The sequence below is a fragment of the Chrysochloris asiatica genome, unplaced genomic scaffold (assembly GCF_000296735.1).
Source record: "Chrysochloris asiatica unplaced genomic scaffold, ChrAsi1.0 scaffold00155, whole genome shotgun sequence".
In the NCBI taxonomy this organism is placed as follows: Eukaryota; Metazoa; Chordata; class Mammalia; order Afrosoricida; family Chrysochloridae; genus Chrysochloris; species Chrysochloris asiatica.
This window is the reverse complement of record NW_006408673.1, coordinates 5,626,586-5,644,843: the sequence shown is the minus strand read 5'-3', so window position 1 is coordinate 5,644,843 and position 18,258 is coordinate 5,626,586. Positions and strand designations below refer to the sequence as shown.

Below are 18,258 nucleotides of genomic sequence, written 5' to 3'. Positions count from 1 at the left end.
GTAGAAGAATTGATGCCTTTGACTTGTGGTGTTGGAGGAGAATACTGAAAGTGCCATGGACTGCCAAAAGAACCAATAGATCTGTTTTGGACGAAGTGCAACCAGAGTGCTCCTTGGAGGCCAAGATGGCTAGGCTTCGTCTCCCATACTTTGGACACATTGTCCGGAGAGAACAATCGCTGGAGAAGGATGTCATGCTGGGTAAAGTGGAGGGTCAGAGAAAAAGAGGAAGACCCCCAACGAGATGAATCAGCCAGGTGGCATCATTGATGGCGTCAAGTGTGGCGGTGGTAGTGAGGTTGGCCCAGGATCGGACATTGTTTCGTTCTGCTTTGCATGGGGTTGCTATGAGTCAGTTCCGACTCGATGGCACCTGACAACAACAACAGATCTTTACAGGAGCAGAAAGCCTTATCTTTCTCCCATGCAACAGCTGGTAGTTTTGAATGCTGACCTTGAGGTTCGCAGCCCAATTCGTAACCACTACGCTACCAGACCTCCTTTCCCATTTTAGGTAGCCAGTGTCTAAGTTGCCCGTCCCTATCATCCCTGTATACAGATGGGATAGGTTTGATCTTGGATGTGAAGACTCCTTCCTTCTCAGTTGTTTGTCACATACCTTTTACTGCAAGAAATTGTTTTTTCTGTGATCACATTACTTTCTTTCTGTAATCACAGCTTCCTTATAATTGAGGCACATAATTCCTTTTTCTCAAAGAAGTCAGTAATATGCAAAGTCTGTTAAAATTTTTAAACTTTTTATAAGGAGGACATTGGTGGTTTTAAATGCCATCTAATCATATATAACCCTTTCACTTAAAATGATGTTAACTGAAACATTAGAATTCTAAACAGCACAGGTTGTTAAGTACCATCAAGTTTGTTCCAACTGATTGTGACCCTATATAAGGAGAGTTTCTGAGAGTGGCTAGTGAGGTGTGTGTTGCTTAATGTCTGCCTATAATGTCCAACTACATATATGAGAAACCCATGGGTTGCTTTTTAAGGAAAAGCTGTTCTCCTTTTGTCTATTAATTCCCCTTAATGGTTTTAAAGAGTCCTGTTGTGATGCTGTAGGATAAACACTGGACTACAAGGTCAGCAGTTCAGTCTTACCATTCACTCCTCAGAAACCTGTACAGGGTCGCTGTGAGTCAGAACCAACTTGATGGCACATAACAACAGCAGTGATTTTAAGGTAGTGCCGTGGCTCCAGGATAAGCACTGGACTGTGAACCAAAGGTCAGGGGTTCAAGTCCCTCCAGCTGCACTGCAGGAGAAAAATGAGACTTTCTGGTCCTGCAGAAATTTACAGCCTTGGAAACCCAGGTGGCATGGAGACTCCACCTGTATATAATATGGTGTTTGTATAGCATTAAGCAAAGTTAAGTGACACAGATGTAAAAATAAGATCAATTGCATTAAAATTCCATGTCTATACTAGTCATTATAGATGCTATCTATATTTAGGAGTCCTGGTGTGGCGCTGTGGGCTAATGTGTCAGACTGCAAAGTCATTTGAACTGTAAGGTCAGTGGTTCAAGCTCACCAGTTACTCCTTGGAAACCGTATACAGGGTCGCTATGGTTCGGGATCAACTCGACAGCACTTTAACAACAACAACAACCTATATTTATGTGGCAAAGTTAGTATTTGGCACTATTGACCATTCTCTCTTTGGAATTCTTGTCCTGTGGCTTCCATGGTCTTAATCATCCTGCTTATCCTCCCCTTCTATGTCTTCTTTATTAATTATTAATATCATACCTTCAATTAGAATACTCTCAAGGTTTGCAGTATGTGTGTGTGTGTGTGTGTGTGTGTGTGTGTGTGTGTGTGTGTGTGTGTATGAGAGAGAGAAAGAAATTGATTTTCTACTGGGGCTTAACTAGTGATTTCAAAAGAGTCCTAAAATTTCTTAGAATTGTCTCAAGAACTACTGAGAAGCCTTATTAAGTGTGAAAACTAGAACAGCCTTATCTCTATGTTTTTAATGCATTGGGATTTCATAAAAGATTTCATTTCAAAAATGAATGTATTTCTGCTTCTTAAACACATGCAAGAGGGAAAGATAAAACACATACGGGGTTGACTTAAATCTATATTACGTGTGAATGACATCCAAATCAATACTTCTGATCTTTGTTCTGAGAGTCAGTCTTGGGCCTTCTTTTGCACATTGGACATCTCTCCCTGTATAGATGACTGTCACAGTCACTTCTGAGCCAGCATGCCTGCCACAAACATTACTGTCTGTTTCCTCCTAAATTGATTCTCCCTGACAGAAACTCCTATTTCTGTTTGTTGCTGAACTACTTACTCTCTGAGACTTGTAAACGTAGAAGTTTTATCTCATCTTTTTTCTTTATTGCTCCAAGTCTTCAGTCTTTAAGACCTGTTGATCTTTCCTTAGATTATAGTTCACATGCTGTTATTGTTGTTAAGTGCTGTTGAGTCACTTCCGACTCATAGCGGCTCTGTACAGGGTTTCCAAAGTTGTAAATCTCTGCTGGAGCAAAAAGCTTCGTCTTCCTAGTGCAGAGTGACCAGTAGATTTGAACTGCTGACCTTGAGGTTACCATCCCAGTTCATAACCCACTATACTATCAAGACTCCTTTACACATACTATATATGGCATTTATTTTTTCACTCTATTTTAGGTTACAACAGTCAAGACCATAGAAAAGATCCTTGCTCATGAAGCTTATGTTTTAATTGGAGTTGAGAGGCATAAGCAAGTAAACAAATAAAACAATTAAAAATAGTAATAGCATATGACATCCAGTTGTTTCCGTGGTGGGGGAAAGTGAGCATCTGTGTGAAGTGTACCAAGAAAGACACAGTAGGGAGCATCGTGCAAAGGGCATGTGCACTCATCTTTCATGAAGGATGTACACACATTTCTTACACAGAGTTAGTCCCTGGTTTAACCCTCTATGGTTTGGGTACAACATATGGTTTTTACCTTCTTGTTTAGTCACTAAGTTAAAAGGGACCATCAGTAATAATGCTTTTCCTATGGCAAAAATAATGTAGCACCAAGCCATCTTCATAGGTGCTTTGTTTCTTTTATTCCTCCTTTCCACTTCCCAGGATGAAATGGGGCCTAGAATCAGTGCAGTAATAGTTTTTTCTCTGTACCTGTAAAAGATTAGCTTTTAGTCATCAGGGATGACGCCAGCAAGAAAACCAAACGCAAGAAAACAGAGATGAAGCCAAAAAGGACAATTTCTGATTGTAATGGTTGGTTTCTGTTTCACATCACTGAGCAAGATGAGAACATTTTGTAGGGTTTTATAGGACCGGCTTACACTACACTGAAGGGTGGCCTCACCCTCAACGCCCTTGCCAGGTGCTTAGCCCCACTGTGAACACACAAGGTTGATTTTCAACATGAAACAAGCCAGAAGTATGGAATGACATTTCAGGTAACAGCTGTGCTTTCTTAGCCTGTAATTAGCACCTCTTAACCCTCAGACTTGCCCATGCCTTTTTCAGGCTGTGGAAGCTCAAATCCGAAGTTTTGGACAGACGCCTTCTCAACTACTCATAGAGCCTCATCCTCCCAGAGGGTCTGCCATGCAAGTTGTAAGTACCGCATTCTCTCCCCTCATTTCTTGCCCCTCTCTCAGACCAAACTTGACATTCATCACAGTTCTTTCTTTGTGCTTGAGCTTCTCACCACACCTGGGCAGTTCTGTTCTTCTTGTGTAGTGTTTCTTAATCTGCCAACAAACAACCAACGGTACTGCATGCTCTCCTGCAGTCTCGAAATGGTAAGCGTGGCTCCAGTGCTCTGTCATTTTATCAGATCGTATTTTGTGTTGCAGAATGTGAAGGTCCACAATTATCACAGATCCTTCACTTTTGGACAGAGAACTCCATAGTTAGGGTTGATATGTTTTCTGGTATGACCCTGTGACTTTTTCTAGTTTAGTTTTGTTACTGTGTTGTTATCTGCTTGCTTGTTTTTATATCTTAGTACATCTTTCAGGATGCACTAAGGATAAATAAGATAATGTTTTTGAGAGTCATCAACCAGAGGGGGAATAAAGATGGTCTCTGTATACCAAGCCACCTGAAATTAAGTGGTTTAAAACTGTGGTTTATTACTGTCTTGATTTTTGAGGGTTGGATGGGTATTTCTTCTGACCTTTTCACCTTTGCCTCACACATGTGTGGCTGAGGTGGTGGCTAGACTGGAATAGCTGGAGTCTTCTACCATATATTCTTTCATTCTCAAGGAAGTTATATCAGGCCATCCCCATGGTCAGAATAGTGCTGGAAAAGAATGAAGAGAGAAGTTGCTAGGTTTCTTTAAGGCCTAGCCCATACTATCATTTCTGTCTCATATTGTTGCTCACAAAACTAGTCAGAAAGCCATCTAGAATCAAAAACCCTACTGCCATGGAGTTGGTTCTGTCTCCAGCAACCCTATGGAAATAAGCTCGAGCTGCAAAATGTTATAACCATTCTATTTTTATAGTTCCAGAAATTTCAGAGGGGTAATTTTTCAGTGAGATTAAAAGAAAAAAAAAAAAATCAGCGTAATAAATATTGAATTGTCTCATAAAAATAAATATGATTTTAAAAGCAACCTATAGATTGCTTTTAATTGCCCCCATGAAAATAGGTTGCTAAATAGTGTTTTAAATTAAGAACAGAGAATATAGAATCTATTTCTATAAATATAATGAATACTCTAGGATAATTCTAGTTTTGGGTTGTGGTTTAGAGACAACTGATTTCTCTGACATACTGGGAAGGAGAGAGCAGCAACTAAACAGACAAGAAATAGAGATGTGTTATCTATCTCTGTCTGTCTCTCTTTTTTTCCTTTTCTCTTCCCATGTCATGGCTTCCTCTGCCCTTCCCCCTTGCCCCTTTCTGTTTGTCCTTTTTCTTCTTCCAAGGCTTTTCCCCATCTTTCCTTAGTTATGGAGTTGGCTATAATAATAAACTAAGAACATTTTTAAGTGATTTGCATCACCTTTTTCCCCCAAGTATTTTTAAACAAGTGAAATCCGATTTAGATGAGCATGAAGGATATATTTAGTGGTCAGAAGACTGTACAGAAAGTGAACATGTAGCAACAGCAGTGGAAGAACAGTAAGAATGAGTTATGTTTATGCTTTGGAATTAATTTTAGTAAGAGCTTGTCAATGAGACTCTGGCTGTTTTGTTGTTGTTGTGAAGTGCCGTCGAGTTGGTTCCAACCCATGGCAACCCTGTTTGGGTTTCCGAGGAGTACCTGGTGAGCTTAAACCACCGACCTTGCAGTTCAAATGCTTTGCAGTCTGGTGCATTAACCCACAGCGCCACACCAGGCTGTTTTAGGTGTTGACTAATGGAAGCTCCTCCACTACTCCATTGACTTTCTACTTGGGTTACTTGCACAGCCTTGGTCACTGGAGAAGTCAGGGAGTTCCCACTGCCAAGTCTCCCTCCACAGCAAAAAGATGAACAGTTAATCGAAGCAGATCAGTTCTACTATCTATCCCTCAGGTAGTACCGCTGAAATCCACAAGCTCATATGATAGGACTACAGACCATCTTTTCCATCATCTATCCTCTGAACTGAACACCTGAACTCATTTTCAGACTTGCACAAATTATGCTTTTCATCATACAAATATGTAGGTAAGAAAGAAAAGTGTGTTAGAAGGAAATCAAGTTGTCAGCAAACACACATTTAATCTTAGAAGATGGATTGCAAACGTGTCTCTTTCCACTTCAGACTTAGATCACAGAGGCCAGCATCCAGTAGTGGATGAGAGTTTGTCTCTTGTTCCTCTCAGCCCTGTTTTGCCTAGCTGCAACTGTGGCCATCATTAGGCTGGAGTGTGCTTTCTCTCATTTCTAGTGCTCCTCATTCCATACTTGCCAAGAATATGCTGGAACTGCCTGCATTGGGAATCCTAGTCAGGATGCGTCCATAGGAACAGACTCACAGTATAGACTGTTGTTGAAATGCAGTGAACAGTTCTAAATGTGGTATCTGCAGCCTGCTGTGCAGAGTGGCCTGTTCTTACCACATGGCTAAGAGTCCACACACCAGAGTCTCCATGTAAACAAGACATTCCTCCTACACATTTGAGGGTTTTTTCTTTTGTTTTTTTCTTTTTTAGGGCATAAACATTAAAATTATTCAGTCAGAGCTTAAGTATATTTACAATATGAGCTGTTTGGCTCAAAAATGCATATGATGCATTTTTCAATGAGCTTTGATGATGTATGTTATACTCTGATTTTCTCTTTGAGTCTGTAAATTGGTTTTAGTAAATATTATAGAATTATACAATTAAAAAATAAGAGTTGTTACTCTAAAATGGAAGAGTCCTGGTGTGGCACTGTGGGTTAATGCACCAGACTGCAAAGCCATCTGAATTGCAGGGTCGGTGGTTCAAGCTCACCAGCTGCTCCTCGGAAACCCTATACAGGGTCACTATGGGTCGGAACCAACTTGACGGCACTTAACAACAACAACAACCCTAAAATGGCATTCATTTCCCTTTGCCAGCCTTCTGCAAAGCTTGCTATTAAGATATTTTGTTCTATGTTGTTCATTGTTTCTCATTTTACCCATTTTCACAGCATCCCTAAGACTTTATAAAAGGTTCTTTGTGTGATGAAATGTTCACTATTGGTATCAGGGCTTTTAAAAATCAAAGGCCGAAGTGTTTATTAATTGTTTTTACTAACACTTAGATGAGTTACTTCATCAGCCATCAGTGTGCCTCAGCATATACACACACGAATATAGAAGAAATTAAAGCCACCTCGTGCTGTGTTAAGTGCATGAGCCATAATATACACCAGGTGTAGTAATTAGCAGGCACACGAAGGCTGCCTATTTGTCTGGTTTTGCTGCTGTTACTGTATCCCCCTGTGTTTTCACACCATCAGATAGTTGGATTTAATTGAGGCCACATCAGATGAGGCATTACTGACACCTTTAATTGAATGAGCATCCAGGGAGGATTAACTCATAATATTGATTGGCTTTTAGCCACTTGCTCAGAAGGGTGTCTGGGTAGCTTATTAGTTGCCTTTATTTACACCTTTATGCAAAGAGTGCAAATAGGAATTCTTAGTGCAATATGTTTTTCTAAGTACTCTTAATAACTTTTTTAAAAGGACTGATCATAAAAATGCAAATTTATTTAATTTTTTATTAGCAGTTCTGAATAAATATGTGTTAAATATATGTGCCTACACATAGTTTCACATACCTGGTGTTTTGAAATATGGCACTAGGAAAGCAGCCAGAAGCACTTCATCAAAGTGTTTCAATTCTGAATGATACTAATCAGCTATTAGAAAATAGACCTGGTAGAAGAGCATTGCTGAGAAGGCACACTACCACGAAGTAGAAATAAAGCCAGTACATCAAGGTAGTGCTGTGTGTACCTCACATTATGACACAGCAGCTGTAGGAATGCTCCAAATCCTAAGCAGTGTTCGAGATTTTGTTTGCTAATTATTAGATCAGTGTTTTGTTTAACAATTTCAAAATCTGCTTTTCAAAGGTAGAATCAAAAAGTCTTGAGCCTTAGGTTTTTGTTTTCATTTTGTTTTTTTTAATCCAGAGGAGAAAAGGACATCTAGGTTTTTTGTTTGTTTGTTTGTTTTTATTCCTACCTACAGCAGAAAACAGTGGCATTTGCATTATAATAGGGTAGTGTTTATGACTTGGTATACTATATAATTACATTGTTTTTGCCAAGGGCATTTAATTATGCATCGCTTTAAAACACCTTTATAATTAAATTTGTATATTATGTCTGTAAGTTATTTCTCTACTGTAATAATGCATGCATACTAACAATTGTTTATAAATATATTTGTTTTAATTATCTCTTTATTTAGTTGTCAAAATCTTCATGCTAACGCAACACAACTTTTGATGATCCTTGGGAATTACCTTGCGTTGCTTTTATGACTATTGCATAATCTCATTCTTTTCTTTAACTCTGGTACCAAAAGCTCATTACTTGACATACGATAGCAATTGGTATGGGTTTAATGCAATCCCCAGTACTTTGCCTATGTAGAAATGGAATCAAACTCATTATTGTAGCTATGGGTGGTGGGGAAGAGAGCTAATAAAATTATGTGATTTTTTTTTTTTTTTTTTTTTAGTATCTCTATTAATGTATTCTATTTCAGTCACCAAAAATTTCTCAACTAATGACATACATGAAAAACAAGCAGATCAAAATAGCTGTTTCTATAAGCCTTTCTGCTCACTATGCCTACATGCACAGCTGTGTTAACATGGTCTTCCTCTTCTTTTCCTGCGCCTTCTCTCCATGTCTTTCTTTGTCTTTTCTGTCTTGTATATTTGGGTTCTTGTCATGCCAAACCAACAGTATCTCCTCCTGCAGAGTCCATTGATGTTCACAGACCAAGCTCAGCAGGATGTTATCATGGTCCTAAAGTTTCCCTCCAACTCCCCTGTCACTCACGTGGCAGCCAACACCCAGCCTGGCCTGGCCACTCCTGCTGTGATCACAGTCACTGCTAATAGACTGTTTGCTGTAAACAAGTGGCACAACCTTCCTGGTAAGTAGAGAAATACCATTATAAGATACTAACTGCTGAACACTGTGTAAAGAAGTTGTAATGCCCTCTTAAATGTATTCTATCTCAGCATTTAAGCTATTAATTTTCACGCATTAGTGTGAATCAAAATGAATAATAGTTTGAAAAGCTTGAGGAAGTCCCACCTGAGCCATATAGTCCAAATGTTGATGCATAAAGTATTCTTTTGCATCTGGTGGTTTGTCTGTATTCCTCAGAGGTAAATATTTTTTTTTCTAATGTAAACGATTTAATGTAAAATATCATATATTATATCTATAAACAGTATAAAAAATTTTAATTTATCATATATTGCCCTTTTTCCACTCATTCATTTACTCATTAAACACTAACGATTGTCTATAATGTGCCAGAAACTAATTTTTTGTACATGACATTGTGCTGTTTGATGTAGATAGTAGAAGAAAAAAAAACATTCAAATTACACTGACAAAACATTGCATACCCATTAAGTACAAGGAGACTTCAAAATATACTGAAAACATCCCATTGTTTTTCAATTCCAATTTTCCTTGAGCTTTTTGAAGCTACCTCATACATTCTGGACTCCTGGTATGGTACTGTAGAATAAGCACTAGACCGCAAGGTCAGCGGTTCAAACTCACCAGCCACTCCTTGGAAACACTATACATACAGGGTCACTGAGTCAGAGTGGACTTAACAACATACATTCTACTCTTCCATTAAGTACTAAATAATCCATTGTCACTCCAACAGATCCAACATAGAGACCCTATGGGACAGACTAGAACCACCCATAGGATTTCTATGGAGCTCTGGTAGCGTAGTGGTTACGAATCGGGCTGCGAACCTTAAGGCCAGCAGTTCGAAACTCCCAGCCACTCTGCAGGAGAAAGATGAGGCGTTTTGCTCCTGTAAAGATTTATAGCCTCGGAAACCCTGTACAGGGTCGCTATGGGTTGGTACTGACTCGATGGCACTTAACAACAACAGTCTCTATGGAAGCAACCTGCCACATCTTATTCCCTCAGAGCAGCCAGTGGGTTCTTACCACCAACTTTTTGGTTAAAGCCTCTGAGGGTTTAACCACTGCACCACTAGTGCTCCGTAGATGCTGAATAGTCATGGTAACTAGAGGCAAGACAGTAAAATAACCATTAGAATTATAAAGTGCACAAGTCCGAGGACTCATTAGAGTTCATCTAGTCCAGTCCCACATTTACCAATGAAGATACTGAGCCCTGAGGAACCTGCCTTATTCAGAGATAAGTTTGCACTCAAGTTTTCTAACTTAAATTTTGTGATTATCCCTCTGTGATTCATTGCCTTTCCTTAGAGCAGGGCTGTTTGGACCTGGATTTAGCACTGTTTAAATTTTTTTTAAAGCAATAAGGAAAATCTTTTAAAGTCTTGGAGATTATAGGCCTTCCTCCCCCACTCCCTCAAACCATTTGTTTTAGGGAGGACCTTAAATATTTGATTGTAATTATCTTTCAATGTGTCTTTAAATCTGTAGAGTGTGTATAAAGCACTGCTGATTCGAAATGGTTGCAAAAATACACATTCTTGAAAAAGAGCCTCATGCCAAATTAAATGCAAGAGTTTTAGAATTGAGAAAAATTGACATTCAAACAAAAACTTAGTGTACTGACTGCAATCAGTAAGGTGCCTATTATTAGCAAGAAGCTGTGGTATTAGAATTTATTAAATATAGCCATCTTCCTGGCCATTGGAGAATGAAGTAACTCGAAGAATGCCAATATTTGATTAGAGAGTGGATTTGAGGAGACAAGTAAAAATTTAGGTAGGTTATACTTTTTCTAGATGATCTGTTGTTGTTAAGTGCTGTCCTGTCTGTTCTGGCATAGAAACCCTACACAGAGTTTCCCAGGAGCAGTTTGAACTGCCAAACTCATGTTTTCAGTCAAGTGCTTATCCTCCATTGCCACACCAAGACTCTAGATGATAGGTTTCCTTATTTTTTTTTTTTCCTTCCTATGAGCTGTTCTTACAGAGGAAAATGTGTACACAAATGGCATACTTTCATTTTTGGGCAAAAGATTATCATTTGTTTAAGAAGTATAGGGTGTTCTCTAAATACTATAGGTTAGAAGAGAGAAGCTTGGAGGCTGGGTGTATTTTGAAGTACACTAGCAGATTTATCCTACTTCCTTTATATCTAGAACAGGCCAAAGACACTAGTTAGTAAGACATTGGGACCACCACAGCCTAAACAGAATAACAGCATATGAGAGGGGAGACAAACCTGTTTAAGTGCTAGAATGCCCTGGCCCTGACCCCTATCCTTAGCTTTGCCCCAGCAGAGAACCAGCTCAGCAGAAACTGAGCTGACTTTCCCATAAGTCTCTGGCTGATAGTCCCATTGTAATGTGCACTCTCTAAGCATTGATGGCTGAGCTCTTGACACTCCCCTTTTGAGCCAGCCCAGTTTCCAGAGTCTAAAGCTTCCATTAGTCCTTGGGTCTGCACAGGGCCTGTCAGTGTTTCCTTTAGTTGCACCCAGGTTCTCTATGAATGAGAACCCGTTGGCTGACACCTAACAGCAACACAATAGGTAGTCAGATGTTTTCTACTCCACTCCCATTTTTTTCCTAAGTGCGTCAGTGCTCTGGGGCTAGGCTCCCTATGCTGGATTGCCACTTTTGATGTATCCAGCATTTCCCAGTCCAAGCTCACCTTTCCATTAGATGAGAGCGTCAAGGGACTACATATATTCTTTGCCAATAATACTTCTCAGTGAGCCTTACTTTGTGCTTGCGCCATTAGAGTTTCTGTCCCCACACCCTGGCTTTACAGTGTGACACAGCAGCTCTTCATCACATCAATAGAAAGATGTGTATCTGGGACTCCACAGGTGGCTATTTTAAACTACACCTAAAAACATTAAGCATCCATCCTGATAAACTTATTTCAGATATGTTACATAAATCTGATTTCTCATCCTATCTTTTCCTACCTTTATTTATCAATATGCCTTACTTTAAAATAATATCAGGAATCCCTAATAGTTGTTCTTCAGTAAATATCAAATTCATACTTTTTAAAAATTATTATTTTAGATTCTAGTTCTTGGCTAAAGAATCTATGGTTTCCATATGTTGTTTGTTAGACAGTAACTTCTATCATATCTCTGACTAGTGTGTCTGGCTCCTGGTTTGGGGGGTGGGGAATCATCTTTACCGTGCCTTCTCACCCAGAGGACTTCACAAAATCTCTGTAAAAAAAATATGTTAGCAGTCAACATTTAATTATAATAGCATAGCATTGATTAGATTCTCAGTACTGCTCTAATCTCTTTAATAACCTTTAGGTGTAGCTCTATGAGTATATATAGATAAAACTGATTAAAATTGCCATTTTCACAGGCCAAAACAGCTAGGTGTTAGAAATTTCATATGGTTCAACCCAACCCATTTTACAGATCAGGGCACTGAAACACCAAGGCAGCACAAGTTGTTCCTGGTCACACAGTCAGAACTGAGATACGTGAGGCATAACCAAAGATTGCTAACTTATTATACCCTTTTACTGACAGTTTTGTTTTAATGTTTTTGCAGTTCTAAATTCTCCTATTAGTTTTAATGGACACTTATTACTGGAAGTAATGGCACTGTTAGCCCACGTGGCACTGTGGCTAAGCATTGGGCTGCTAACCACAATGTTGGGGTTCAAACCTGTCGGCACTATAAGGGAGAAAGATGAGCTGGCTGCTCCATAACGATTTAGTCTCCGAAACCCTAAGGAGCAGTTCTGCTCTGTCCTTTAAGGTTACTATGAGTCAGAAACAACTGAATGGCAGTGGCAGTGGGCTGTGGTACTGTTGGCCGACTAGAGGCTGCTGTGCGTTTTCCCTAATCGTTCTCTGTAAACATCCTGAGATTTCTTTGCTTATCAGAGCCAGTACTCAGCGAAGACACCTTCAGTACAAAAAGGATGAGTCACTGCAGCAACCTTTCTTCAGTTACATTAATCCCTTATACACACTGAGTTTCCTAGGGCTTTCATAACAAAATCCCACAAAAAAACAGAAATGTATTGTCTTACTGTTCTGTCTGCTAGATGTCCAAATCAAGGTGTTAGTTATATCAACTCATTCTGAGGGCACTGAGAAAGGAATGTCTCTGCCTTGCTCAGCTTCCCATGGCTGCCAGCAGCCCTTGGGGTCCCTTCACTGCATGTAGATACGTCTTCATATGGACCCTTCCCCTTATGTGTGACTCTATCTCCCTGTCTGCCCTTCCTTTATAAGACACCATACAAAAGGGAATAGGATGCACCCTACTCCAGTATGACTCCTTAACTTAGCTGATAGCATCTTCAAGAAAAATCTAATTTCCAAACAGTCAAATTAAAAGGTATTGGGGTTACGAGTTCAGCAAATTGTTCTGAAGTACATAGTTCAATCCATTACAATGCTCAGTTTTGAATTTTAGTGTCATTATTATATTTATTCAAGAATTTTATCAGTGTTAATGATCCTTTGGGAAGTGCAGTGGCTCTGTACAATAAACACTGAACTGTAAACCCCAAGGCCAGTAGTTCAAGCCCACTAGCTGCTCCTTGGAGAAAGATGAGGCTTTCTGCTCCTGCAAAGATTTAGAGTGTCAGAAACCCTATACAGAGCAGGGGTAGGGAATGTCTGGCCCATGGACAGTATGTTGTTGTTGTTGTTAGCTGCCATCGAGTTGGTACCGACTCATAGTGACCCTATGCACAACAGAACGAAACATTGTCTAATCCTGGGCCAACCCCACAATTGTTGCCACACTTGAGCCCACTGATGCTGCCACTTTGCCAATCCATCTCACTGGGGGTCTTCCTCTTTTTCTCCGACCCTCCACCTTACCAAACATGATATCCTTCTCCAGCGACTAGTCCCTCTTTACAATATGTCCAAAGTTTGGCTATCCTGGCCTCCAAGGAGCACTCTGGCTGTACTTCTTCCAACACAGATCTGTTTGCTCATATGGCAGCCCATGGCACTTTCAATATTCTCCTCCAATACCATAACTCAAAATCATCAATTCATCTATGATCTTCCTTATTCACTGTCCAACTTTCACATGCAGATGAGGTTATCGAAACTGCCATGGCTTGGGTCAAGGCCCATGAAATCATTTGGTCTGGCCCTGCTAAGGCAACCACATTTCCAGCCATCATATCTGTTATTGCTAAGTGCTGTCAAATGGGTTCTGACTCACAGCAACCCTGTGTAGGGATTCCAAAGAGTGGTTGGTGAGTTTGAACCACCAACCTTTTAGTTCAAACCGACCTTCAAGTGGAGTGCTTATACTACAGTGCCACACCAGGACTCCATCACAATGTTGTTAAGTGCTACTGAATTGATTCCAACCCATAGTGACCCTGTATAGGGTTTCCAAGAATCTAGTGGGTTTGAACTGCCGACCTTGTGGTTTCCACTCCAGGGTTGATGCATAGCACCATACCAGAAGTCCATCACGTTGTTGTTGTGGTTGTTAAGTGCCATCGAGTCGATTTCAACCCGTAGTGACCCTGTATAAGGTTTCCGAGGAGCAACTGGTGAGCTTGAACCGCTGACCTTGCTGTTCAAATTGACTTTGCAGTCCAGCACATTAACCCACAGAACCATATCAGGACTCCATTACATTAGGGATGAGTTGATTAAATGTTTGACCAAATATAGCAGGCTAATTTTTAACTTGATAATTTTGTGTGGCCCACAAATGATATTGTAAAATTTGGCAGAAAAAAAGGTTCCTAACTCCTGCCACAAGGTTGGCAGTTCAAACCCATCAGCTGCTCCTCAGAAACCCTACACATGGTTGATGAGAGTCAAAACTGACTTGACTGCACTTAACAACAACCCCTGCTATACAGGGTCACTGTAAGTTGGTACTGACTTAATGGCAGTTAACAACAATAACAATGATCCTTCATTTATCCTTGAGAAGTTTATATTTACATGCTAGGGAAATTATGATACAGAAGTTTTTTTAAAAGATCTATGAACATGGAGAAGGTGGAGGGTCAGAGGAAAAGAGGAAGACCCCCAACGAGATGGGCTGGCCAAGTGGCAGCATCCATGGACTCAAGTGAGGTTGGCCCAGGATCGGGCAATGTTTCGTTCTGCTGTGCATAAGGTCGCTTTGGTTCGGTACCGACTCAATGGCACCTAACAACAACAACAACATGAACTCATTTATAGTGCCCCTTTTTCTTTTCAAAGCCCCTAAGGACAAATTTCCCAAACTCTTTTTGATGGTGTTTCTTAAGCACATCACTAATACTGATCAAGCATTAATTTGCTTTTGTTATTGCTGTTGCTGTTCTTGTTAAATGCCATCAAGTTGGTTCTGACTCATAGAGACCCTGTGTAGGGTTTCTGAGGAGCAGCTGGTGAGTTTGAACTGCCAGCCTTACCATTAACAGTCTAGTGCTTATGCTACAGCGCCACACCAGGAAGTGCTTGTAAATCTCTCTATGTTGTTGTTGTTAAGTGCCATCGAGTCAGTTCCGACCCCATAGCGACCCTGTACAGGGTTTCCGAGGCTGTAAATCTTTACGGGAGCCGAAAGCCTCATCTTTCTCCCGTGGAGCGGCTGGTAGTTTCGAACTGGTGGCCTTAAGGTTTGTAGCCCGATTCGTAACCACTACGCTACCAGAGCTCCTATATGTTATATAAAAAGCAGATACTTACCAGGATGAATGACTGTGTCATTTGGATAAGATAATTTATATAAGGAGTCCTGGTGTGGTACTATATAGGATAAGCAATGGACTGCTAACCAAAATATCATTAGTTCAAACCCATCAGCTGTTCCTTCAAAACCCTGTACAAGATCACTATGAGTTGGAACCAACTCGACAGCACTTAACAACAATTTGGATAAGAGCCAGAGTTTAACTATCAGAATTCTAAAGCTGAACAGATCATCGATTACAAACTCTTCATGGTAGGGTTTAGGATCTGCCTAAGTTTGCATAACTAGCCAATGGCAGATTCTGATTCTTAGTACACTTTCCACTCTATAGCCTACACAAGCACTTTGCAATTAAATAATAAGTATGCCTGAATTTTTAGAGTCTTTTTGAGAATTGAACAAACTATTCTTGGTATAAATTGATTTTTGTTACTCATTTGCCTCTCCAAGTATTTTAAAATTAGAACCATGGAAATATTAAATATTAATAAAACTTTCAAAAAAAAAAAAAAAACTCCAACTCCTCAATCCATTCTTTAAGAAACGATTTCAGCCAAATGCATTTAACTGAAACATTTATCTGCGGATAGCTTTCTTTATTTTTATTCAAACTTTCAATTGATTGATTTTAAGTGATGGATGAAACATTAAATGTTCCCTGACTTAGAGCTTTCCCTTTCTCCATCATAAATTGACATTTTTGTGGATCCTTTGTGCTGCAGCATTCAAAACTGCCTTTTTAAGAAGTAACAAAAAAATAGTATTTGCTCCAGTCAGCAGATGGTTGTCACATTTTGTTTTCAATGCGCTTTACCACTTAATTTTGTTTTGTTGCAGCATCCGAGGTTGCCAGTCAAGCATCTGCTATAGCTTATGGCCTAGGATTGGAGCCACCACTGATGGCACATGTTCAGAACAGCACTGATCTCAAATAAATGTTTAATAAGCTAGCCATAAAAGCACCTGGATTTTTTTCCCCCTTTAATTTTCACAAAACTGCATGAAGAGATTAGGAGGTTGGAAACAATTCTATGTAAGGTTTGACTTATGCATTTTTATGTAGTTTAATATATGAAAAATAATGCTTTTTTTTTTTCCCCCAATCTTTTGTGAATTCCAGCTCATCAAGGTGCTGTACAAGACCAGCCATACCAGCTGCCAGTGGAAATCGATCCTCTCATAGGTCTGTCACTTCCTTCTCTCTTTGCGATTCATTAAGCTCTGTATGGTGGCCCTGAAGTGTAGATTACAGTTGTTTTTCACTTGCTGGTTGCTGGGAATGGAATTTTCCTGATAAACCATTTGCATGCAAATTGGAATGCAATGAGCTGTGGCTATGCTGGTATTTCATCAACTCCCCCTCGTTGGTTTGCCTAATTTGAACAGGCCTAGGACGCGTGTCACTGAAAATTAATATGGATGCTGTAATAATGTGTGATTGAGAATGCGCATGAAGTACTGTCAGGATAATATTGGATCTTTTCATCACTCAGACTTGTTGATGAGCAGGAGCGAGGCACGTTATGATGAATTGGTGCACCGGTAATGTGATGGAGCTTCTTTGCTAGGGAAATTTTCATAATAACAGTGGGGTTCTTAGCAGCACTATGTTGTGAAAAATAAAACTGTAGTGCCAGGGTTTCATCATTAAAGGAGATCAATCCTTTCTTCCTGAACCCTCTGTTCACTCTGAGGGGATTAATGTGCAATTGCAAAGCAGTTTCCAAGTTGAAATATATTGCGCAGCCAATGGCAGTGTTAAGATATTTGTATTCATTTTCCTAGGGCCCTACAGCCTAGTAAATTGCCACTGGAGGTTACATTTGTTCAGGGGAAGAGAGAGAGAAAAAAAAAATAATAGAGAGGAGACCAGGAAAAGCCACTGGGATAAAATGAGCATCTGCAGCAGATGACTTAGAATATTTAATTGCTGTTATGCTGTTTGAGTTAGGTTCATTGAAATCTCTAGCTTAGCATTTTTCATCCTTATGTGTGGGGATTTCAGATTGTTAAGCCTTGATATTGAAAATCCAATCTAATAACTTTTAGAATAAAAAGCATAATAGCATTTTTGGGCCAGGAGTGGTGGAGGGGGTGTGTGGTAGTATACTCCTAGTGTGGATGTGGGCTGGCAATTTTACCAAATTTCCCTGGCACAAGTAATTTATTAGAATTTAAAATTTTTCAAATAAATCATGAAGAATGAATTAATTTATTCTTCTTAAAATCTAAGGTGTTCCATATATATACATATATATATATGTGTATATGTATATATATATATATATATATATATGTATATAAAGCATGCCTTTTTTTTTTTCCTTTAAAATCATAGAGAAGGAAAGAACCACCATTCATAAATGGACTATTAGAATCATCTTAAACTCAAAAACAAATTCATTTACCATTTCCTCTGAGGAGAAATCTAAGAAGTAATTGTCTGTTTGAAGGATAAATACATTCCTGGCTCCTCAATCTTGTTTTGCTTCGAGTAGATATGATTTGCTATATATATGTGTGTGTAAATACACATATTTGTTGTTGTTAAGTGCCATCAAGTTGATTCTGACTTATAGTGACCTTACATATATAGGGTTTCTGAGGAGCAGATGGTGAGCTTGAACTGCCGACCTTGTGGTTCAAACCGACCTGTGGTCTAGTGGCTATCCTGCGGCACCACACCAAGACTCCATATGTATGCAAATATACTGGTGAGTCCTGGTGTTTTGCCGTAGCATGTAGGATAAGCACTAGGCTATGAGGTCAGTTTGAATATATAAGTATGCATATATATTGTTGTTGTTAAGGGCCATTCAGTTAATTCTGACTCATAGCAGCCCTATATAGGATTTCTGAGGAACGGCTGCTGAGTTTGAACCTTTTGGCAGTTCAAACGTGCCAGCAACTCTTAGGAAACCCTATATAGGGTCGTGATGAGTCAGAACTGACTCCATGACACTTAACAAAACAAAGAGAAATTATATA

At 39.5% G+C, this 18,258-nt stretch overlaps 1 protein-coding gene across 2 annotated transcripts in view; it reads left to right on the top strand.

The window, feature by feature from the left end:
* LRBA (LPS-responsive vesicle trafficking, beach and anchor containing) overlaps positions 1-18,258 on the top strand; it is a 944,588-nt gene that overhangs the window by 882,734 nt on the left and 43,596 nt on the right. For both annotated transcript variants that reach the window (XM_006870875.1, XM_006870876.1), the window contains 3 exons: positions 3,500-3,589; positions 8,389-8,566; positions 16,391-16,453. In XM_006870875.1, coding sequence (XP_006870937.1) covers positions 3,500-3,589; positions 8,389-8,566; positions 16,391-16,453 — 331 coding nt within the window. The remainder of the gene's footprint in view (positions 1-3,499; positions 3,590-8,388; positions 8,567-16,390; positions 16,454-18,258) is intronic.